General features: G+C 43.8%; 3 protein-coding genes across 7 annotated transcripts in view; 2 read left to right on the forward strand and 1 right to left on the reverse strand.

Annotated features, from left to right (window-relative positions):
* LOC120948808 (uncharacterized) overlaps positions 1-19,075 on the reverse strand; it is a 138,060-nt gene extending 118,985 nt beyond the window's left edge. For 3 of the 5 annotated variants that reach the window (XR_005750978.2, XM_040365534.2, XM_040365535.2), the window contains exon 1: positions 17,744-19,074. The gene's annotated coding sequence lies outside the window, so the exon portion shown is untranslated. Of the gene's footprint in view, positions 1-17,743 lie in introns of all 5 variants that reach the window. The other 2 variants (XR_005750983.2, XR_005750979.2) reach the window with 2 other exon arrangements.
* Positions 1-24,691, forward strand: part of LOC120948809 (uncharacterized) — a 192,603-nt gene that overhangs the window by 127,109 nt on the left and 40,803 nt on the right. The gene's annotated exons all lie outside the window — the stretch shown is intronic.
* On the forward strand, positions 19,906-24,099 carry LOC120948812 (uncharacterized). Its single transcript, XM_040365538.2, has 2 exons — positions 19,906-20,385; positions 20,465-24,099. The coding sequence occupies exons 1-2, from the start codon at positions 19,921-19,923 to the stop codon at positions 21,995-21,997; spliced, it is 1,998 nt and encodes a 665-aa protein (XP_040221472.2). The 5' UTR covers positions 19,906-19,920; the 3' UTR covers positions 21,998-24,099.

The following is a 24,691-nucleotide window of genomic DNA, read 5'->3' on the forward strand; positions in this document are numbered from 1 at the left end:
AAATCTTACCCTTCCTTTACTTTCCTGCTGCTTGAGAAACGGGCAGCAAGACAAGGGCAAACCATTCGTTGAGAAAGCAAATTGATTTTCCCCTTAGCGTGCAACATCGTAAGCAACACATTCAAACGTACACACATAACATAATTTCTCTGAACAAAAAAACCAAAAAAAACCACATGCATGATATTGCGAAACTTTTTGCCACCATCGGGGTATGCTCGTCTGTTTTTGCAAGTCTTCATTCACCCTCACCCTGCTCTAAACAAGGAGAGGAAACACAAAATTTTAAAAATTGATAAGACGCTTTCTGATTGCTGCTTGCTGTTAGCATCTCGCTCCTATGATCTGTCGGATGTAAGCGCTGAAAAGCGTAAGCAACGTGTGTAGAATATTACTATAGTACAGTTGCGGCGCTCTCTGTTGCCACGCTTTTGCTCAATCAACTTACGACCGTTGGAATCACTAAACGAGAAGCGACAGTCAACGAACCGACCAACACAGTAGCAGGAAAAAAAAGTTTAAACAAGAACCACCATACAATCAAACTTCCACACGCACAACAAAGTGGGGCTTGTTAGGGCTTACACTTTCACTCGTGCTCTCCTCCACCTCATCTCCCCTCCCCTTCACCATTGTCCTCCTGCCACTTAAAGCTGCTCAGGTGCACGGGAACGTTCGGATGCCCTTGACGCAGGCTCACCCTGTCCGAGTGTACGCCTGCAAATGGCACTGGTATTTGTGTGCACAAAACAACGCAACGACTCTGCTGTATGATGCGAAATGAAAATCGCAATTCTTTTTTTATTTGCCCTACCTTTTTTTGCTGGTGTAAAATTACGTGCCAAATTGAGTGACTTTACGTATTGCTACTGTTGTCTTTCGGTCCGCTAGCCGTTTCTTTTCACTTTGCTAAATATTCGAGCGAGCAAGCGAATTTCATGTTTGCTTTCGTTTGCTTTGATCAAAAGTTTGAGATGCGGGAACGGTTCTACGTTCCCACCCACCCACTCATCCACCAGTGCACCCGTTGTGCACAAGAAGACAAAGAAAGTTCAACGGGGTAGCACGGGGAATCATCGCGAATGATGCGCGAGAAATGATAGCGAAAGTTGTGCCCGACATGGGGTCGGTGTATTATTATTAACTTTTGCGCTTTTTCGGGGGTGATGAAGCTTTACGATTGAATCTTGAATGGGTTGGGCGTTGATGCTGTGATGTCGTGCTGCATATACATGTTTAGTAGGGTAATTTAGGGATGTTTTTTTTATCTTACATTTATTTTGGCAATAATATGCCACTCTTATGTACGAGTATTGTGCGACACCTTTATACCGCACTGCTCTTTTAGTACCTTCCAACGGAGTAAACATGTTTGGTACCAGCAGCCTGTACAGCACGTGCACGATATTTATTTATAAATTGTCGATTTGGTACACAATCGAGCTCCTGTTGTGTTTCTTGTTGAATTAGAATATTTAATTCATTAAACAAGCATATCTTCACTACGCGACCATACTCAAACTGATCGAAAATATATGTATATAGAACCAATGGTGGAAGTGCTCCGTAAGAGTTTAAAATAATTGTTTTCTTGTTTTACTTATTTTCTCATATAAAACATCCCCATTCAAATTGAAAAAGATTAAAAAATCGCATAAAAAACACAACCCATATACGATAATAGAATAAATAAAACGATTGCGCAAATAAAACTGATGCGTCTAATCCAGCTTTAATGAGCCAAAGTACTGACTAAATTACAAAAACCTACCAACTTACGAATAAAGCTAACTTAACTCTTTTACATTCATGATGATCCTGGTGAACTAGAAAGAACTTTACGTAAACGATCAAAATTTCATTATCTCAAATCGTGCAACGTCAAATAATTCACCTTCAACCAACCACCATCAAGATAAACCAGCTGTCCTCGAGGGATGACGGTCAGAATAATGCGATCAACCTCCGAGCGTGTCTCCCCTGACCACAAACATCGTGAGCCATTTATTTCGTCCGTGATTGACTGTTCATCAAACATCGGACAAACAAACAAATCGTTTCAATTTGTTTAGACGTCCGGTGCGGTGTGGGACGAAAAGTTGAGCGTGGAAAAGAAGGACAACGAAAAAACAGCGTAATGTTGCGGCTTTCGCTCATCTGATCAACTTTGTTCCGAAACATCTGTCCGGTATTATTTGTAGTCATTCAATCAGCTGTGAATGTTTGAATACTTTTACTTTTAATATTGTGTTTTGTTTTTTTTTCTTGTTTTTTTTTCTTCTTATATTGTCAATTCTATTGTGGGACAAGCTGTGTTTTGAAATGTGATTTAGCCTGTCCATTTGCATTCCAATACGTTGCCTGTCTTCATTCCCATCACACCCGTTACGTGCGAGGAGAAACTTTAATCGCAAGCTCAACTTACCGGTGGCACATCGAGTTGATTGTATACGATTCGATTAAATTTATACACAAACAAAAAATGACACAAACACAGGTTATACAAATGCAAACAATCACACGAACGACCATCCCCTGGGAAGGGACGCTGCCACTTCACCGATTGTGACAAACGAGGGAAAAAGGTGACATTCAGCAACATTGACATGCATTCGCACATTGCTGGAGTTTGTTTCGGTTTTTCTCTCTTCCTTTTTTGTGATGCATATTTTATTGCTCTAGTTTTTACTTTGTTTGACAAAAACAAATCGCAACAAAAACCGGAAACTACGAAAATAGTACCGTGTCCACTTCATGATACGTACGTTTGTTCAATGTATTGTGCACAATCAGAACGATCGTCGTGTTTATCATACTGTTTGCCTTTCGTTATGCTTTTTTTTCTAAACATCACTCTCAACGCTGTCACTAACGGGAGCAAATCAGCAGCAAGATTTGGAATATGGTCATTTTTTTAATGTTAGATTTATGACGGAGAAAACGTGTGCTGGATAGTGTCAGAGCCACTTGAATATGTAGGACATATGTCGTGATTGTGTATTTGTGACAAGATAAAAATAATTATTTTTAGCTTTATCGCTCATTCCAAATGGACAGACTAAGCCCCAAAATCTGCCCATCATTCTGTTGACTCTACTCTAGCAATTGGGAAAATTACACTCCACCAAACACCATCGGTTCTGTGACATCCAATGTCAACTTTCGGTCTGCTTTTTTTTTGCTCTCTCGAATGTACTTTTCACCAGCACTGGATCAGAACCAAGGCTTTGATTATCTAGAACACTATTTGTGCTACCATCCACCCTTGATAGCCACCACAGCGCAGGGGGAAAGGAGAGAGAGAGAAAACGAATACCCATTCACGATTTCATACGTCGAGTGTTAGCAGTTTTTCCTATTGTTTACCCAAAAGTCCCAGAGGAGGCTGCAAACGTCAAACATGTGAAGCATAAATTAAATCAACACAACAACATCACCGTTCAACAGAGAAGTGAAAGCACGAGTGAGAGAGCACGAAGGCGGTAAGTGCTGAAGCTAGTCAGAGAACTGAGCGAAACAACGTGTATAGTAGACAAAAGGCACAGATGACAGACAATGGTGACGATGATCGAGCGAAATACAAATGCGTCAGTCCTGTACCGTAATCCTTTCGCCGGCGGTCTAGCAGCGTAGGAATGCTGCCGTGTTGTGCGGAGGGTCAGGCAAAAGGTAGGGAAGAGAATGGGAGAGGAGGGTGGGATTAGTGACGGGTAACGTTGTGAAAGAGGATAACGCTGACGACGGTGATGAAGATTGCGATAATGATGATGTCACAAACCGTCGGTCCCGAGGAAGCCGACGTCTGGTGGCGCGGAGATCAAGTTTCATCAAATGATGGATAAGTTTCGAGCCCCGTAGCCGTACAAGCAAATGCATACGTAAGCACGACTGCTACATCAAGTAACGCCACTGGAGATGCGCAATTATTGAGCCTTAAGCTCAACGAAAAAAAGAGTTAATCTTTTTCGGGTTTCGGTCCTTGTGAAACGTATGTAATGAAATTATGTGTGCATTGTGCGACAGCGAAAAATTGAAACTAATGACTAATTGTGAGTCATGCTCTGATTTCTCTGAGATTTGTTTTTATCTTTGTATGCAGGAAAACTAAAAAGTAGAACATTTGTGAATTAATCTCTTCTTCATCTCGTATCGTCGTTATGATTATGTACGGTTACGATTAGCCGATAGAGCTGTACACTGTGGGTGTGGAACAGTCTATAACAACAGGAAATCATTCTCATAAACAAATATTAAATTCTTAGTTATTCGGAACGACTAGTTGGGGTGGTCCCGTAGTACAGTCGTCAACTAGAACGACTTTATAACATGTCCATCACGGGTTCATGTCTCATATGGATCGTTCCCCTGTAGCAAGAACGGACTATCCGGCAGCGGAGTGCTGAATAAGTCTCGAAAGCCTTATAAGCCGGCATGTTCTCGTTGGAAGTTACGCCAAGTGGATGAAAAAATTGAGGAACCCTAAAATATATTTTGAAAACGTACTGTTTTCATAAAGTGTATTCTGACATTGTGTAAAGAAAACTTAGATGACACCGTTTCTTTAATTATTATTCATATAAAAATTGAAGACATTTCTCAAAATTGTGGAAAGATAGAAATGAGAAGTTGAAGAAACTATCAATTGGATTTTTTTCAACATCATCAAACTTGTATTGTAACGAAACGATCATGATCACAATATTTTCCGAGAGTAATTAATAGAAAAAAATACAACACTTGTTTTTCACCACAAACATTTTTTTCTAATCCCAATTGGCCATGATCCAACAGTTTTGGCAACTCAAAACCAGCCCACAGTGCTATGGCGGCATAGCTCGCGCAAAACCCAGGCTTGAGCTAAAAATAGACGCCCTACATTCTTCCCTCTGCCCAAGAACCTCTTATCAAACAAATAAAAACGAACCGAGAAGATACTTTCCGCCGGTTACAAAGGCATATTCAGCGATCCTTCGAGATGATTCCGTATCATTACCATGCGGCTCAACACCTCCCGATGGCTCGTACAACACCACCGTTCCTGTAATCCGTGTACCATCCGAACCGACAACTCTAGTGCCTGCTTGCTTCGGACTCTCATTGCCATCAAACTTTTCGCAACGAGCGCTTTGCGCTCTGACCTTTTGCTGCTGCCTTTGTCGAGCCTTTTCAATGTAGTTGCTGCACCTAACCTCGTTACGTCGAGAGATGAAGCTATCGATCCGGCCAGCAAGCTCCTGCCAACCGAAGAATCCTTTGTACGTGTCTTCGTCCCCTTTGCCCCATACTTTCTGATTCAATGCTCTACGTAGTACAAACGTTCACTGCCACCGGCACACAGGCACAGAGGGGCAGAGCTCCTTAAAGTCTTGGTGGGTTTGCTCTTGAACAAGGTTTTCCAAAAACCGTGTCTAATCTACACCGAACCTATGGCAATCGAAGGAATGGTCGTATTCGTCTTTATGCTTCGCATTCTTTTTCAATCCTTCATGCGAAAGGCCGGCTGACCTTCTGGTCGATAGCCCTTGCATCAATGCTTCATTTGCTTCTTTTTCGGATCAGATACGACCGCTTCTTCAAATTCTATTCATCCACTGCATCGGTACTGTTTGACTGCAGGAAGCAAAACGACATCAATAATGAAGGTACTTTCTCCTTTCGGATAATCCGAAGGAATGGACTAGGAAAATAGCAAATACATGAAAATGGTCCCTATTTGAATCAGACTAGGTTCGTTGATCTTCCGACAAACGGTTTCTTTGTCAAACGCCCGAATCCCTTGGTGGGGATATTGAACATTCTACTCCATAGTGATACCGAATGTGTCTTTGTTGCGAATTTTCGATTTCGAACGTCTGGTTTACTCCGCTCGTGTTTTTTGGACTTTTACACACGGACAACCTTCGCCTTTCGGTATGTATTATTCATACCAAACGTTGTAGTGTAGTGTTGTGAGCTTGGATATCTGCGTCTAATAAAGACGTTGGTGAAATGGAGTGCCCCTCACAATACTACACCGTGTCGTGTATTTTTTGTTTTTTTGTTTTTACTTTTACACACACAATATCACAACCGTTTCAAAGTAATCAAACACGGCTATAACCACCCACAACGTCCACAACATTTTAGAAATGAAAACAGTGCTGTCATTCCCATTGGAACGTATTTCTCACCAATGTGAGTAAAAATTAGGGACCTGAGGAACAGAAAACTAAACAATGTTGTCCCATGCTGATAAATAAATAACTTTTCGCAAACACAATTCTTTCCCCTGCGCGAATGGTGCGGTTGCTGGGCATGAAAAACAGTTACAATTTTCTCGCGTATCTCCCTCGGGCAGAAGTTTTATTACACTTTTTTGTTACGCCACTCATTCCGCCCGGAAGAAGGAAGGAAAAGTGCCACCTCATTAGCTGAGCAAAATTGGAAGAAAGCAAGCAGCAGCAACAAAACAAAAAAACACAACTACTGTGCAGAAAAGGATCACGATTTTGCTGCCTTCCCGAAAAGGTGGCATCTCGGTAATTGGAATGGTAATAAAATATCCATCCATGGCGGGACATGCCGGGATTGGACGGCAGTTGGTCGGTTGTCTCGTAACAAAACGTGGCATAAATTTGGATCGGTTAGTGGGACTGCATGGGGGGGGGAGGGTAGGAGGAGTAGCGGTTTACTTTATTTCGATAGGACTGTTTCGCTGGTTAGTTGTTCTTATTCGTACCGCATCGTCCGGGTCGTAACTAGCCGGGATGTTTGTAGCAAAAACAATTTATGCCAAGGACATACGGCAGCGAGATGAGATTGTTTTTCCATACCGTGGTCCCGCCGTGCGCAAGAATAGTCGGTAGGATGCAACTATTTATGGGGTCTATTTAATATGTTTAATTAGCAATCATAAAGCGCTTGGAATGCGGTAATTATATAAGAACGGAAACTATTTTTAGCTCTCGCGTATAATGCGTTGTTTGGATGCTGCTACGATTCGAGAAGAGCAGTAGTAGAAGCTGGCGTAGTGTACGCTTCGAAATGGACGACTTTAAGATGTTCAAAATGTTATTTTCAAAATAGTCAAATATTTTTATGTTCATTTTCTGGCTCTTAGTTATATCTTCCCCGCTTGTTCATACCTTGAATATTTTGGATGTAACTCCCATTCGTTAATAAAAGTAAAGAAACGTACAATAAGCCTACCTAACAGCAAACGTAATAAAACTTAATGCAAAACCATACTTGTAAAGAGAAAAAGTACATCAGGAAAAACAATTCGATTATGCAAGGTAACGGATTCCTAAATATTGTGCAACGAAACACTACATAGCTCCGATCTATTTTTATCGAGTTCAAGGTAACTTAAGGCAAACCTTTTCCATTACTTTATTTTTACTTTTCATTTGGCAACTACCTTATCCATCATTTGCATCACATCGCAGAAGCATTCCCTTTTGTGTATCGAATCCTCTAATAATGGAAAGGTTACCCAGAACCCTTGCTGCTGCACCAGAGTGAACTTTTGTCTATGAAGTTGGTGCGGCATCCGGTTGCTGAATATATGTCTTACTCTCTCATAGCTGTTGGTAAACTTTCAACAAGTGCAGCAGAGCGGAGGCTGATGCTCTTTCGCCGTAAGGCGCGTATTTAGGATGTGTCTGTATCAAAATGTTGAAACCATCTTCTAACATAACGTACGGCATCGTTATATGTTTTACCTTACGCTCGTGTAAGCCCTTGCACGACTGGGTGCACACATGTATGCTCCTGGTTCTCGTACAACATGTCAGCAAACTGTGCGCGTTCATTGTCCTCTACCCAAAACAAAAGATTCGTTTCAGATCAAAATAAAACATGTAATGGATGCGAAACATCGGCTGTAAATTACCAAAGTGAGACTAACAAAATGCTAATGTTTAGCTTAGTGCATACTGTAGAACATCTTTAAAGACAGCAGATGGTCTTGCTTATTGCGATGCTTCAAAGTATGTTACGACTAAGCTTTCAGCTCATTAAATCGCTCATTTCAGTCAGGTAGAAAGAGGGCAAACAAAAACTTTCCCAATAAATCAAACAAAGCTTCTGGCAGGTTCTTCAAATACTCGGGAATTGCAATTTTAAGGCACCTCCCTACCTCTCGTCCCTACTGTCGCACTATCTCTTTCTTACCACCCTCAACAACATTGTGTCCGAAAAATCCATTTTCCTGGGATTATCTGCTCATCCTCGTGACATTAAGGGATTTTCCACGTACATGGTACTGCCGATCCATCCGCCCGTCCATTCGATCCCTGCCCGCACCGTACCGTTTCAAATCCGAAAACAATTTCCCAACAATGTCTCTCCGAAACGCCAGGTAGCTATTAAAAAATATCCTACAGCATCTTCATCCCATCCCATCGGCTCGTGTTTCGTACGAGAAATATCTATTACGCGCGCTGCAATTACCGTCGCGCAAAATACCCCACAACGGTGGCCACTGTCTCCACCAAACCCGCCCCACCCTGTAATGGCCTGCAAAACAGTTCAATTCCAAAATGATCCCCCATACTCTTGCAACAACCGTAACTCTCGTTGGCTGTAACAGTTCTGCTTATCTGCTCACCCACGTGGCACTTGGATTTGTCTTTCTCTGTTGCTCTCTCTCTATCTTTCTCTATATCTACATCTGCCTATATGTCTCTCTTTCTCTCTATCTCGCTCTCCCTTCCTCTCTCTCTCTCTTTCTCTCTCTTTTACTACCTCACTCAACTGTAAAGTGAACCGTGCAAACGGTTCACGGCAACTAGATTGATATCGGCATGGAATAGGGTTGTTGTATCGATTGCAAAAAATAGACAAGAAGCCGCGTGTGTCGCGTCTGCCACAACACACCACGTGTTCACAAATTTCCTGTCACCGGTTCAGTTTGACAACATACTCACAGTGCACCAGACGGCCACACATACATATTTGCGAGAAGAAGGTGCATAGTAAGATGGGACGAAAATCTCATTTCATCACCCGGATCACATCAACCGTAGAAAGGTGTGCAGGGACGTTCTTGGGCGAGGAAAACGAGGTGGGGTGCGAACCAAGCACAGGCAGAGGTTGTGTGTATGTACACCTGTTTTTCTTTGGGGTGTGGAATTTTCCGAATTTCTTCCCTTCGAAAACGATCGAATGGACGACAACCCGACAGCGCCGTTCCCGGTATCGGTGAAACCCGACCGGTAGCATGGTATAAACCCTTCCCGTTGTCCACCGTTTCGTAACTACCGCCAGCCGTTCGCCATTGCCTGGAGCTCCACTTCCTCCTAACGGTATCATCGGACGTAAAATACCGCGGGTCTATCAGTTGATGAGTGGATTATTTTTAACCAGCTTCACGCAACGGCTCGACACACACACACTTGGGATGGGAGAAATGAGACGGACAGAAAGAAAGTGGCAGGTTGGATCGAGAGGGGAAGGTGTACAGGAAAGTCACCCATGCATGCTAGTGGTGCGGCTAGAGGCGGCTATGGAAAGAGTTTTATTTAGTGCTAAAAATAAAGGCTAATGGGGGTTTGATCTTTTTATAGGCAGTTCTCTTCTGTACTGCAGTGCGTTCGCGTGCTCGGTGTACCGTGTGCGCTCTGTACCTTTCTATTTGTTTGGTCTAATCCAAAACAATAACATCTCCCGTCCATTCACAACATCACCAAACAATAGACTGCTTTCGGTGTGTGAAATACTCGATCGAAATAATATAGTTCAGTAATAAGGTTTTTTTACTATTTTGATCATTTATTAATGAATACTAATACCTTTCACGGCATTCCTCGTCGGCACGAACCGTAAAATGACACAATGCATGCACGTCATTGACCTCGCGTGCATGTTAGTAGCCAACGTTCGATCGATATTTCGATCGATAACGAAACCATCTGTTACTAAGCCTAGCGAGGGAATCCCTTTCGCAGGCTTAGCACTTTTAAGCTTCTTCTCGCAAAGTTCACTCGTTTAAGCCCTATCCCTACCATCAAATTGAGGGCACAGAAGGTTAAATTACCAACGATTTTGTCGCTACTTGCCTGAACCGCACACAATCCCCGCTTTGTGCCATCGCTTCGTTAGGGACGCAACTACAGATTGCGGTCAAGATGAGCTATCAAGATTTGAGGAATTGGAAACGACGGTGGAGGATTGTGACGGAGGGAAAAGGATAACAAGAGCGGATGATGTTTGATGCTCGTGGTGCCTGTTTTACCAGCAGGAGATCCGCTTCAATCCGCTCAAGCACCACGCGCATGGAAAAGCTGTCGCTCATTTGCATGGGATCTCGCTGGTCCTTACGTTGCCTTGCCTCGGTAAGATAAGACATTGACTTTCATTGATTTATGCCACCCGCGCGGACCATTGTGGCATTGTGCGGCACGGACGGCCACTACCCCGTAGGGTGTAGAGATGATCGAAGCGATAAATATGCTAATATCACTACTTTCCGACACTTACTTATCACTGGATGTGTCGATTTTTTATTTTATTTATGGTTGTGCTTGCTGTTTGAGATGCGAAATACTGAAAGCGCGTTGGCTTGAGACTTGGTTTAAATTTGCGATAAAGGGAAAAATTATGAACTACACATAAAAGATTACAAAAGTTATAGTTACTATGCTTGCACTGGTACCGTCAATGGATGGTGTAATATATCATTGCCGAATTCAAATGACTTTAATGGAGAATAACGTTTATTTTCTATACAATATTTATCGTACCTCGGTGATTTACTTTCCTTTCACCACAAAAGTACATATTAACAGAGTTCCCATCATAACTCGCACGACTTGACAACATGCCCGTCTTGAGTTCAAGTCTAGAATGGTCCGTCCCCTCGTATCAAGGATCGCGAAGGTTACACTAAAGAGAAGAACAAGATTAACCAGTGAACTATAGACGATAACTATTATAAATTATCAACTAGCGGTTCCGTCGGTCTTCTTCTTCTTCTTTGGCTCAACAACCGATGTCGGTCAAGGCCTGCCTGTACCCACTTGTGGGCTTGGCTTTCAGTGACTAATTGACTCCCCCCCATAGCAGGATAGTCAGTCCTACGTATGGCGGCGCGGTCTATTTGGGGATTGAACCCATGACGGGCATGTTGTTAAGTCGGTGCTATCACTAAAAATACAACATTAAAATAAAAGAAATTGCGACGAAATTAAATTGAGTAAAGAGAAAAAGTTAATCATACGTGGGATTTGTATGATCTGCTGGTGCTTTCAGTGGAATCGGTAAAAAGGATTTCTTTTGAAGATGATGAAACATCTTGAAAATCACCCCTCCCATTCTGACATGAAGATAAATTGTCCCTTTCTCTGTCCGACGTCCCTAGTAGAGTGACAGATGGCAACAGGGAAAAAAAACCTCTCGATCTAAAACGTAGACCAACCGGTTCCAATGCCGACGGAAAACCGACTTTTGATGAGGGACAACACTACGCAAAAGGTCGTCCTGGTGTCATTTAACGTCTCCCTTCATTCTCTGTCTCCCTCAGCCGCACCGAGTGGAAAGCAAAACTAGTGAATGCTTTCTGATGGATTTTTTGTCCCCTGGGAAACAAAACATCCTCAACCTAACAGCAAACTAATTTGCTTCGGAATCTTGCTCTTGTCGCTGTTTCAGTTCCGTCCCAGTATTGGGCCCTTCCACTCATATTCCTCCCGTTTGCCGGGTTTCTTCAAGGGACAGCACAGATTATCATAATAATGATGGGTGGTTTTCTCGGAATGGATTTGCGGGCATTGGGCAAAGCGAAAATCAAATGCGACCATCCCATATACTTCTGACGAGCGCTCTAACGATGACACCCTTGACGGGGCGGATTTTCGCAGAGACATCGGGGCTGATGGACGGGCCGTGGTCCGAAGAGTCTCGCTGGAAGTGAACTAACGAAGATGTTGTTGACAAACTCGTTCAGATTGTCCCCATCATACCGGCTGAGGAATGACAGTGGTGGTGATGGGGGGTGGGGGGGTCCAATAGATTTTCGTAATGATTTTCGGCCCACCGAAGAAAGTGTTACGTATCAAAGGCAAAAGACGGTGTGTTATGAACTATTCATCCACAAGAGCTTAGTAAGAGCCTTAAGCCAAAACGGAAATGTTTCTATTTGCCTTGGGCACGATATTCAATCGGACGAAGGGAAGGAAAACAGATAAAACAAAAAAAAGAAGGTTATTTATGTTTACGGAACGACCAGAATCAGTTACGGTGATATAGTTGTGAACGACCTTTCATAGCATCGCTCAGGAAACGTATCCTGTTCTGTGAAAAGCTGTAAATTGGAATATCCGATGGATGTTGTAGGCTTTCGTGGAAACCACAGAGAAATAGACAGAACGCTTTCCAATCGATCAATGATGAATGAAACGAATGCCCTTATTGGTGTAATTCAATCTCATTTGTATCCCGGGAAATGTTTGGGTATAATTATTCGTCATAGATTATTATAGAACTGCAATTATGACTTGCTCGTAATTCGTTCGTTGATTTCACAAGCCGCACATGTTTACTACTGTGGCGATTTGAACGTTTACGTTGACCTCGTTTTGAACTGACCAGTACCAGCACGGTATAGTAATAATCGTAATCATGATCGTCATTATTGTTCGCTTCTAGTACACAGCCAATGGATCGACCATTTACACAGCTTGCACATCGCACAAATCGAATATATTTCCATCTCTGTCGGCAGTTGCGCCATAAACGTCTGTAATGATATTTACGATTGCAGCAAACTTTTATGCACCTTTCGATGCAGCTGGAGATGTGTGTTCAGTATCATTGACCGGGTGCCAAAAGTCATTACTTGTATTCGCAATCAAATGGAACTCCCGTGAGCGTAAGTTACTATTCGAGCGTTGGACTCATTCGATCGATCGTACAATTCATGTTCGGAAAGTATTAGCATTAGTTAAAGTCGCTGATCAAACATGATGAGTTAGAATATCTTAAAATGTCATTGGGCGAATTGTTTTGCTATAAATCAAAACTCTCTAATTTTTAAAATCCTGCCTGCTGTATTTTGAATGACGATTACTTTAAAAATAATTGAAAATGTTTGAACTGATAGTGGTTGAAAATACTTTCTTTTCTCTTATATATTTAGGTTAAAAAGCCTAAACTATTTTTTACGCAAATCTTATGATGTAATACATGTATAGATGTATATGGCCCGCAAACTTACAGTAATCTTGAGACAAGTTAATACCATTGATAAAATAATCAATCAAACATTGTATCTGGCAATACTTATAACTATCATTTCCGTCAGTTTAAAAATATTAAGTTTAATTTAGTTTAATTTATTTTGTTTTGGCAATATAAACACAAAAACACGCATTGATTTGGAAAGTGTTCTACAATATTTCTCATTTTAAACTGACATTTTAAAATGCACTTCTACGTTGAAGCCCATTTCAAAGCATGCTGTCAAAACAATCAATAATTCAATCATGACCACACCCCACCGTCTACTGGAGCTTTAAACAAATGGCATGTGTAGATTGGACGCAAGCGGCCCGCACCTCGTTCAAGTCGCTTTGCGTCAGTGCCAATGCACGGCGTTTGCCCTTTGCCTCGCAGTCCCGCAGATTGTCATAATCCATCATCGTAAAAATATTGTGTAATAAACATAACCTGCTGCCACTTAATGGCCTACCGTTTCTTGGTATCTTTGTTTTGTTTTTCGCTTTTGGCTTGGTCAGGCACGAAAACACTCCGGCACAGTGCAAACGTACTAACAAAACGGTCAATCGTTTCCAGCTACTGGTCCCGTGTCCAGTTCAATTTGACGTTCGCAATCATCGATGGATAGATGTTCGCGTCTCGGACTACCACGACCACTACCGGACCGGGCAGGGACACACCGGTCACGACATCTTTGCCAGACAGCAGTGTTGGTTTTGCCTTTTGCTTCTCCACTTCTACAAATTGTGCCCTGACTAAATCTAGACCGCGTAGTTTTTATAACCTGTGGCCGCTACGTTCGCCCCATCATCGAAACGACTTGTTTAACGAAGGGGAAAAAGCTGTTCGATCAACTGATAAGCGATAGTGCCGTTTGTTTGACAAGAAAAAACTACTCGTCGGTTTTTGCTACCAGTTCACGTTCTTTTTTTTAAAGGTATTCTTATGGTGACCTAACGAGCTTCAGTTAGCCAGTAAACGTGTGCGTTTCGTGTCTACCTTGTCTTTGATAGAGAGAATAGTTTATCATAATTTTCCAATATTTCTTATGGCTGATTCTTTTCCTTTTTCGCTCTAATTACGTCACTATAAATGAGATGATAATGGGGAGGTGTATGTTTTGTTGAAGCTTTAACATTGGATTATGTAATATTTTGTGTATCAGGAGGACAACAACTACAACCAGCTCATTGGAAGGATATACTGAATACATTCATTCAATACATGTATGTATTGATGTATGTATGTGTATATACATACACTTATTTAATTATTAATTTGGAAAATTATGCATCCCTGATGGATATATATACCTACAAATATTGTTTATTTATTTATTTATTTTAATATCCAGGCGATTAATATCCAGGCGTCTCCATCACCAGGCGTCTCCACCATAAGGCAATACCGCTATTAATATTATAGATTTATTCGACAATACGGCCGAAGCCGTAATAATGTCAATTTAAATAAAAATAAGATCTTTATTCTACTAGGAATTATCTTTATATTGGCAGCTTCGATGTTTTGTTATCATTCAAACACAGCACTTTCAACATAATTAATCCTCCTGCCATTGAAATAAATTGCGTGATAAGACTAACTCTCAACCGAAACTGTATTAACTAACACTAACTAAGGGTCACACCGCTGTGCCACTCATAAAGTATCTCATTCACTTAATCAATAACTTTGTGACATTGCAGCAAACCATCTGCTCCAGTCACACGGAGCCATTTTCCCATATTGTTTCCCCTTCGTCCAAGCACTGAGCATAACTTTTTCCCGTGCAACGGAAAAATTCTTTGAAAGTAAAACATTGCAGTAGCCTCACAGAGTCCACAGTTGAAGTGCAACGCGCTTGCACCGGTAAAAAAGTAGAATGAAACTGTTTGCTTCTTGCGCTGTGCCACAATCGTTGTTAGGGCAAAAGTTTCGTTTTGTTTTGTATCTTTTTTTATTTGTGCCTCACTCTTTCGGTGTCATGATCTTCCCCACAGTGGATGCAATAAACTTTATATTAATACCATTAGCGAAGGTCAGTTCCGAGGAAAAAGTTTGACGGAGATAATAGGCAAGGGACGAACTAAGGAATAGGTCATACCCGCTGCGCAAGAAGAAAATAAGATAAACTTTAAATACTACAAGTGCCCAGCATGGTGATAGTTGGTTAGTTTTGTAGAGTTCTTACGCTGATTGTAAAATACAAGGATTACTAGTAGGCGATTTTTGTAACGATATTACCTGGTTAACACATGTGTAGCTAATAACACTATTGCGCTATGATACGATTATTTTAATCGACTATCAAACAGCGCAAATTGGCTTTTGTATAGCTTGCCATGTTCGTGAATAGATGGACAAAATTGAAAACTGCCCCATTATGTGAAGTAATTAAACGTTTCATCAGCCGATCTAAATTACGATCTGTGATGTTGGGCCAATTTACACCCACGAATGAAAACTTTATGACCAACGATGGATGAACCTTTCCGATAAACGGTTTTGATAAAAACTGTAACAAAAAGCTTTCATTCTAACGACCCGCTTCTCATAGATGGTTAATTAAATTTAAGCTTTCGCCCTTACAACATTCACTGTAATAGCGTGTACGGCAAAATGAGCATTGGATTTATGTCACGCTTGATCGAATCAAATTTTATGATAAAGCCTTTTTAATCGCACTCAATTGTATTTTCAGCATGGAAATAGGTTTGTTGAATTTAAATACTTGACTATATACACATCAAATGCATTTGATGGAATGGAGGAGTTGTGTGTTTTCTTTTCGGAACAGATTTATTTTTATTTTTAAAAGCCTTGTTTCATACAATAAGCATAGAAAGATACAATCAGTAGAAAAGAACGCTGCTAAAACACTCGAAATCTATTATCTATAATATAACACAAAACAAGATGTATAGAGAAAAACCATTACCTAAAACAAACGTAAATTTGTTAGTCTGTGAGCCACACTGTGCATTAACATTCACGCTGTGTACGAGTAGAGATTTGCCTCGAAAAATACAAATCACCTTATTACAGCACAAAAGTGCACACAAAGGCACTGTCCAGACGATCCGGCCAAATCACTACAACAAACCATCGAGACTGGGTTCGTTACGATGGGTCCCGAGGCAGCGGCCCCAGTTTGACCTTGTTTTAACCATCCTAGCCTTACCATACCACTCTTCCCCCCCCCCCCCCCCTCCCCTTCCGGAGAAGGCAGCAAAGGCGAAAGCGCACAACCGTCCTCATTCTCATTATCAATGTCTTTATCGTCCAACTCTGGGGAAAGTGCTTCATTTGCGCGGCACTGCTCGACCCCATCGGGTTGCACCACGCTCGAGGGGCGTTGGTTAACCATCCCACAACATTTCCCCCGGACGGCAACCGAAATGGTACCCAACCACACCCCTTTCGGCTGTGTGGCAGATAATGACCGAACCGATTTAACCTCCAGCATCTTGCGACTGTCGAAGTTGCTTTCACTTGTCCTCGTTGTGATGCGCTTTTAGCGCTACCGTTTGCTCCTATCAGCTGATCATTTTGCGCAATGTATTTGCCCCGATGAATCGGATGGGATGGTACGAACGAAAATGGCTAGATTTAGATGTGCGTTTTGTTTTCTTCTTAGACACTTGCGTCGAAATGAAAGTGGCGTGGGCAATATTCAAACGAAACCAAGCGTTATGAAGCGTTATACCTTTCGATTCAGCGCGCTTCTGGATTGTGTTGCTTTTTTTGTCTTTTGACAGAGAACAGACCCCAAACCAAACCAACAGACACACACTGCAGTCTCAGCTCATGAAGGCTCAAAATCACTTCCACCCCACTTTTGCGTACCGACAAGACACTTACGAACATTAGCAAGATCATTAAAATGTGGAAATGTGAAAAGTTGTTCAATATGGCAAAGCGCACCAACAATCCGGCAACACATCGCCGATTGCAGATCCGTCTGCTAATTGTTACACGAAACTTAAGCTTCCTCGTCGCGATTCCGACCCTTGCTTTCCACCCCCTCGGTCGCATCCGGGCGACCGTCCGATGTGAGATAAAGACGTCCGGCATTAAGGCGATGCCACACAGTGCTTTGATATTCTACCCCGACCACCATTGCCTGCGCCAGTGTACGCGGGCACGTGAAAAGGGTTTGTGGTTTTACTTTTCCTGAGACAGAGGAGCAAGCGCTCTGTGGAAGAGGGTCACAGCGGCAGTTGCAGAGGAAGATGAAATATCCTTTTAAAGTCCGCCACCGTTATCTCTCGCACGGATGCGATTAGTATCCCATTTCCGTTTCAACGAGTGTGGCACGATCTCGTTTTTGGACCCTTTTTCGCTTGGTGCAAAAATACTTGCCATTTTGAAGGAGCCAAAATCTACACCATCCAGGGAAAGAACGAGACGAGAAGGGAAAAGTGTAGGAAACTCCGAATATAGAGTCCTGCACGTTTCTGGAATCTGTAAAAGGTGCGCAAAGCTTCTGTGTGTGTATGTATGTGTCTAGGGGTTTTTTTCTCCATCCTGTTGTTTTTGGGTGTACCTTGTTAGAAGAGGTCGAAGGAAATCACCTTGTTGTTTTGTTTTATTTCTCTGCTTGAAGGTTGAGGAAAATCCTTTTCGTTGCGGTGTTGTAGAAATAAACGGCTGCACAGTCGTGTACTGTTTGTACGTTGTGTGTTTCTTTTTTTTTACATTTACAACCTTAGCTCGTTCATCTCTTACGCACGCACATCGCCAGCAAACAGCGGAAGCACACAGATACACACACCCACAAACAAACGCACTCAAACACACGCACTCGCCAGTTGTCTTGGAGTCGGGTCTGGCGGCCCTTTTTTGGTCGATAATTGTTGAATATTTGATTAGATTATTTTATTCACCTTCACACTATCCTTCGCACAATGGCGCCCCTGCCCGGACTCTACAGCGGGTAACAGGGTGTGGCAGGTCGTTCACACACTCCAGTTACCTTCACCGCACCAGATCGTTACACTAATTACACTGCTGGAGAAACATCACAAATGAAACAATTTCTTCGCTCCCCAAACTCTTCTACCGCACAGAGATCAACGGTTGATCAGCAGTGAGTAATCTTCACTCGGAACAGCGAACACGATACACGATTTTTATGCACGTCGTGCAACAACACACTGCTGTGCTAAACTCACATAAGCTCTCACATGGCGTCGCACAGTGTTGCCGATTCACCGTGCGCACGTAAATGGAAATTCCAAACCAACCATCCAATCAACCCCCTTTTATCGTTTCGTCGCCCAGTTGATCTCGCTGGATTGTTTCACAAACACCTCACCGACCTTTCCACTGGAATTTTCTATTTCGTAATACACACAAACACACACACACACGCGCGCGATACTTGTTTTGGATTATCCGCTGTTTTCACTTTACTCTCATAATTAAAGGATGCAGCCATTTTTGCGTGAACGCGATCGATCCTCGTTTCATCTGAATGTGCGTATGTGTGTGACAGCGCAATCAGCGTATCAGCTGGTAGCAACACACTTCACTCCCGCACAAACACACACACACACACATTACACACAAACACTTTATCACATACCCACGCAGGCTGTTTTCATTCGCATTCACTTCACACCTTTTCTCCGCTTGTACTGCGTTCTTTTGCTTTGCGAAACACAGGCTTCCAGAACTACAACGTTTACACCTCAATCACTTGGCCGCGGTCCGAGTGTTGTCCGGCGACGTTATGTATGAACCTATGCATACGCCGTGTTGTGTTTGTATGTGTGCGTGCGTGTGTAGATTTTCTTTTTGTCAGTATCTCGTCCTTTTTCACGTCCGCTCGACCGCTCGACGACGAACCGCAGCTGAACGTCACTGAAATCAAACTGAAGACGGTATGCGCCCGAAACGCGTTTGGTTCGCGTGCCACGCCGTACGGCGCGGCGCCAGTTCGTTTGCAGAGCGAAATTCGGACCGATTGGGCCGTTTGCTCCCGAGCGGCGTTTGTTTCTCCCGCGCTTACACTCTGGCAAACGATGGCGAGTGTGTGTGTGTGTGCACACGAGAGTAAATAGTGTGAACCGCAGCAAAGGCATGCCAATGTTCAGTGCCGTATGAGATGCTGAGAGCATGGGAGGGAATAATCGATCTGCTCACCGTTTCTGCGCTCACCAGTACTCTTGCTTGCGTTCCGACGAACTGCTCGAAAGTATTTCATCACACACCATAGGGAACTGCTCGAAACGCAAGGATATACCGGTATTTGCTTTGGTCGGACGTGGACGGATTTCACAACTACACCCAAATCCAAACAGATGGACGGACAGTTGGTATGTGAATATGAGAGTTCTATTCTCACCACCTCAAATCCCCCATCCTCTTCTACCTCCTATGTTCTTGTCGCTCTGCTGAGAAACGGACGAAGCTTGAGACGCTGTCCCCTTCGCACCCCCGACGTCCCCGTCTCGGTTGACTCTAAAGGACTGCTGCCGAATTTTACACGCGTTTGTTTCTCCGCCTGCTGAAGTGGGTTGGCCACTTGAGGTTAAGTGCCGTTGTCAGATTGCTTTCAAAACAATTGTTTGGAAAGTGCTGGGAGGAAAATTGTCCATGCGTACCCTCGCGCTCTCCCGCCCACATTATACCCGTCTGCGCTCTTTCGCAGATACGTAGCGCAATTTTTCTCTCCTTACCTCGGCACCAGAAAGGGCACCAGCACTTGTTTAAAGCACAATGGCAGGCATTCTTTCCGGCAGAATAACTCAAACAGACGAAATTGTTTTTTTAGGTATGGTAGAATACACGAGCCAACACACACAGACATTTACAGAGCCAAACGTTTTTAAATTCACAAGCTCAAGAAAACATTTTTGCCCCAAAGCACACTTAGCGAACGGTTTGTTACCTTCGTTGTTTTGGAAGCTGAACCCTCAGATAAGTAGGCTATATTTAGATGCTTGTCTCGGGCAGACAAATAAACACAGAAACACACGCGTACTTTGCAGCGTACACACGTGTGCGAAATGCATCTGGTGTCGGTGTTGGTCGAGGATGGGAAGACTTTCGGCATTGTTTTCGCGGAAAAAGTTAACCTCTGCCAAAACGCGCCTACTCGTGGATCAGCTTAAAACGTCCTGTGGAGTATTTTTGGACCCAACGATTCGCTCGCCCAACATCCAAGAAGCGAGAGCGTTGAAGGTAGGGCGACAGAAGACCAGAAAGCAACCGCTTTTTTATTTCGTCATGCACTCTCTTGCACCTCTTTCTCCAACGGCAGATTCTACGGCAAATCGTCACCCGGTCTCAGCGCCACATCGTCCAGTACATACCAGAACGGGATGCCATTCTCGAGTGCTCGCTGATTTTGGTGCAGAACTATGTGGCTCATCTGCGGTTACGACCGAGCCCGTTGAAACGGTTCCGCCAGGAGCCATTTGCTGACGCGAAGGTGCTCTTCCAGGCGGCCATCGATCTGCTCGTGCCGGAGATGCTGGACGAGGTGATCGACACGACGCTGAAGTTTCTGCAGACGGAAAACCTCTGGCAGGTGGAGTTTATCTGCGTAGAGATATTGATGTTCGTGCTCGAGTGTCGTTCGCCATCGGCCCCGCTGCTGTCCAAGCTGATCGATCGGATCGAACGCTTCCTGGCGCTCTCGGACATCGGCCAGGTACGGCACATGCTGTCCGTGCTGCAGATCGTGATCGTGTCGCAGCGCTGGGATCTGATGGAATACTCCGAGCTGTCCAAGCTGGTGCGCTTCTACCACAGCAGCGTCATGATCGGTACCAGCCGCAACCAAATCTACGAGCTACGGCGTGGTTTCGAGAAGTGTTTGAAGAACCTCATACCCCGCCTCTCCATTGGCGATCTGTACTCATTCTTCGTCATGATGCTGCCGCTCGTGTTCGACACCGACATGTCGGACGAGGCTCGGATCGAGTTCGGTTCCACGGTGGAGCATGCCGCCTCCACGATGACTGTGTACGACCCGCGCAATCGAATGCATACGGCCCAGGTGAGCACGTTCATCGTGGAGTACCTGCTACGATGCATCGCTTCCGAAGACCCGACACGCTCCATTCTGGCCTGCAAGGTGCTGACGAAGCTGCTCGAACGGGGACAGCACAACCCGAACCAGTTTCAGTCGCCCACCATCTTCCACATGGACACGTACTACGAAATTGTGCTGGCGACCGATTTCGCCCCGTTGCAGGAGCTGCTCGTCGAGCAACGCGTCCATCTGGAGCAAGCCCTGCTGCAGGCGATAGAGCGCCACAGCCAACGGAAGATGAACGTGGAGGTGTTCTACCAGCTGCTCTGCACGCTGCTCGTCGAGGCACCGAGTGGATTCACTGCGTCCGCTATCAGCTGTTTGCTGCTGAAGGTTCAGAAAATGTTTCTCAACTATCCTACCGATCCCGATTCGTCGATGCTCGCTGATCAGCAGCAGCAACAGCACAACAATCGAATTCACGCCACGATAATGGCGGTGATGACACTGATCAATTGGATCCATCGGTCGGGATCGATGAACGCGTACATTACGCAGGTTCTACACAATCGTTTCGACCACGCTCCGAGTCTTAATCCGCCGCTGCGGGAGCGCTATCGATACGCGCCGCACCACGTGTCCTGGTACGAGCGTAGGCTCTTCTTTGACTCGCTCGAGATTCGGTACTGTCTGTGGAAATGTTTCCGCATCTCGGAGGAGAAAATACCGAAACCGGCTCGGATGCGCACTCGGTCGTACAATGATCCACGACGACGGCTGGACGGTGGAACGCTGAATGTGTTTGCTGGCATGTGAAGAATGTAATGTTCGTGACAAAATTATACACAAAAAATGTCAAATTCACTGTTACAAATTCCTATACAAATATGTTTGCATACCGTAGCTTAATACACATGTATCTATGAAACAGAGTAAAATAGCGAATGATAAACCAAAAGCTCATAATGCCTCTAGTACACGAGGCAGGCCACAATGTGCTACACACTGCACAGCCCCATTGTTGGTAGTGCACAACATGTGCCGTAAAGTAACCGCACAGGAATCGGCAAAAAGCGGTATCGATCCAATAAACAACAACTACCAACAGAACACCACCGTTAAGCCGGCTGTGTTATGTTGGGGCAAGTGCAACCCTTACCACATCGGACAAATGAAGCGAAGCTTGTGAAGAGATTAAAAATCCCATCAATTCCAGCCAGCTCTGGGCACGAAAATTGTAAAGCCCCGCGGAACTTCAACCGACTGGGACGCACGAAACAGCACAAAACAATGCGCCCGAAACGACGACATGGAAAATGGGCCCACCCGATGATTCCAGTGATCCAGATCAAACCCGAAGCGTTTGTACATCCCGAATGGTGCAGTGCCAATAATTGAATCGAACGAACTCGACCAAATCCCAGCTGCACGTTACACGATGCGCTGCTTTAAAGGTGTAGTTTCAGTTTTAATAATTTAAAGTAATATCTCGGTAGTGGCGGCCGCCGGTTCTGCCCGTTTCCTGCTCGCTGCAAGCAATCGACACATCGGTCGGGGTGTGTTAATAATTCACAGTAATGCGATCTGATATGATGTTACGGCCGAACCGGTCTCCCGCTCGAACCGTTGATCGATGATTGATTGTCGAAGGAAGGAGAAGCATTTTCACCCCACCAAAGGAAAACTATCCGGCGATACTGGCTGCACTGCGATCTGATTGCTCGCCGTTGGAACGTAACGAATTACAAAAGTTTTCCCCGGCTGGGAATGCAACCGTCTTCGAACCGTCACGCCGTTCCATATCATCTCATACAGCAAAACAGTAATGCTTCATCCGTGCAAAAGAAGCGACCCGGACAGGGAAAGAGCGGAGCGAACAGAGTGAGCATAAGATGCTACGAAGAATAAATGCGAAAGCTGGTGGCTAGTAACCGTCTGCAAGCGGGAATCGTCTTCCCGGCACTCAAAACGTTGCCAACGGTAAAGACGCACATGGGTTGGCAATGGAAACCTCCGAATGCGACCGGTCGGTGCGCACTGCAATGAGCATAAATCAATCAGTGTATGAATATTTTAGTACAAATTCATCGGCCCGGGCGGTGTGCGGTTGTCGTGCCGTGCAAGGCCCAGGTGCTCGGCACTGTTGTACTGTTTGTTCTGCCTTTCGTTAGGATGCCCCGGCACTCATTGCCAATGGCCTCGTTCCGCGTTGAAAGCGAACCAGTTTGCCGGCGTTCAATGCTGGCGTTCGTTTCTAGCGGTCCTGTGTTAGTGAAACGATATTGTTATTGAAGCGTTATTAAGAACAAATTGGCAGTTACTAACTCACTGTACTGCATTGCTGATGAGATTGGCTGTAGTTGAAGGAAAGCATCTTAAAGGTTTTGCAGCATTGCTATTGAAGGTGAAATGCTTCGATTTCTTCTTCTTGTGAATTGTTAACCTATGATTATGTGATGGAAAAGTAAAACCAAACAAAAAACGTTAGACCATTTTTTTGTGAAACGCCGCGGCAAGGCTTAAAAGAGCAGGACGTTACAACCATTAAAAATTGTAGTGCACAGTTTTGCTTTACAGCTCGTTAAAACTATCCCCTTGGTACTGACGCAGCCTTCGGCGGTGAAATAGCATCCCGTCCAATAGACTAATGGGAGTCGTGGAATCGACGTTTCGGTATTGATTTTCCAATCAGCCAGCCGGTGCGGAGCACTCATGCAAGCATAGTTTGCACTCACCATACGCAACTCGATCACATTTCCCATGCCTTCGCTAACAACGTACCTACGTGGGAGGAGCGGCAACGATTGATAGCAATCGACCATCAACTGACTTTTCAAAGCGGTGATCAATTGAAAGTCAACTATCATGCGTGAATGTGCGTGTGTGTTGCTATTGAGCTACATCCCTTTTCGAGTGTGTGTTGCATAATGCCTGTCCCGGCAATGTTAACTTTGAGTAGTATTTTAAATATGGGTTACCACTTTTACAACGCTACTTGCTCACTGTTTCAAGAAATTATATTGCAAAAATATAATAAAACCATTCGCCAATGGCCATTTGATTATTAATAGGAAAAAAACAACCAAATCATTTTATTATAACTAGCTTATTCTCTTTTTTCTACTTTAAAAAATACAATTAACAATATATATCGATTCATACATAGAAAAAATGTGTTCATACCCATTTATATTTCAAGCTCACATTTCTGGCCAGATTTTAATCTATGACCACATAAAGCAGTTGTCATTCAGTAGTCAAACAATACCCTTTTGCTGGTCGTTTTCAGCGTCATCTGTCATCATATTATTTCTTTCGTATCTGCATTATGTTACCTATTATTGTTGGGGATTGGGTATTTTCGACGTATTTTGTACCATCATTAATCATAGTGTCAACACATGATTCACGCTAACGCAGCCAAAAAACTGCACTGCGATGTATGTACCTGCATTCCTCGTAGTGATCTGCTAGACGGGTGGCGTGTAAGGGTGGCGAAAACAAGTATTA

The sequence above is a fragment of the Anopheles coluzzii genome, chromosome 2, assembly GCF_943734685.1.
Source record: "Anopheles coluzzii chromosome 2, AcolN3, whole genome shotgun sequence".
In the NCBI taxonomy this organism is placed as follows: Eukaryota; Metazoa; Arthropoda; class Insecta; order Diptera; family Culicidae; genus Anopheles; species Anopheles coluzzii.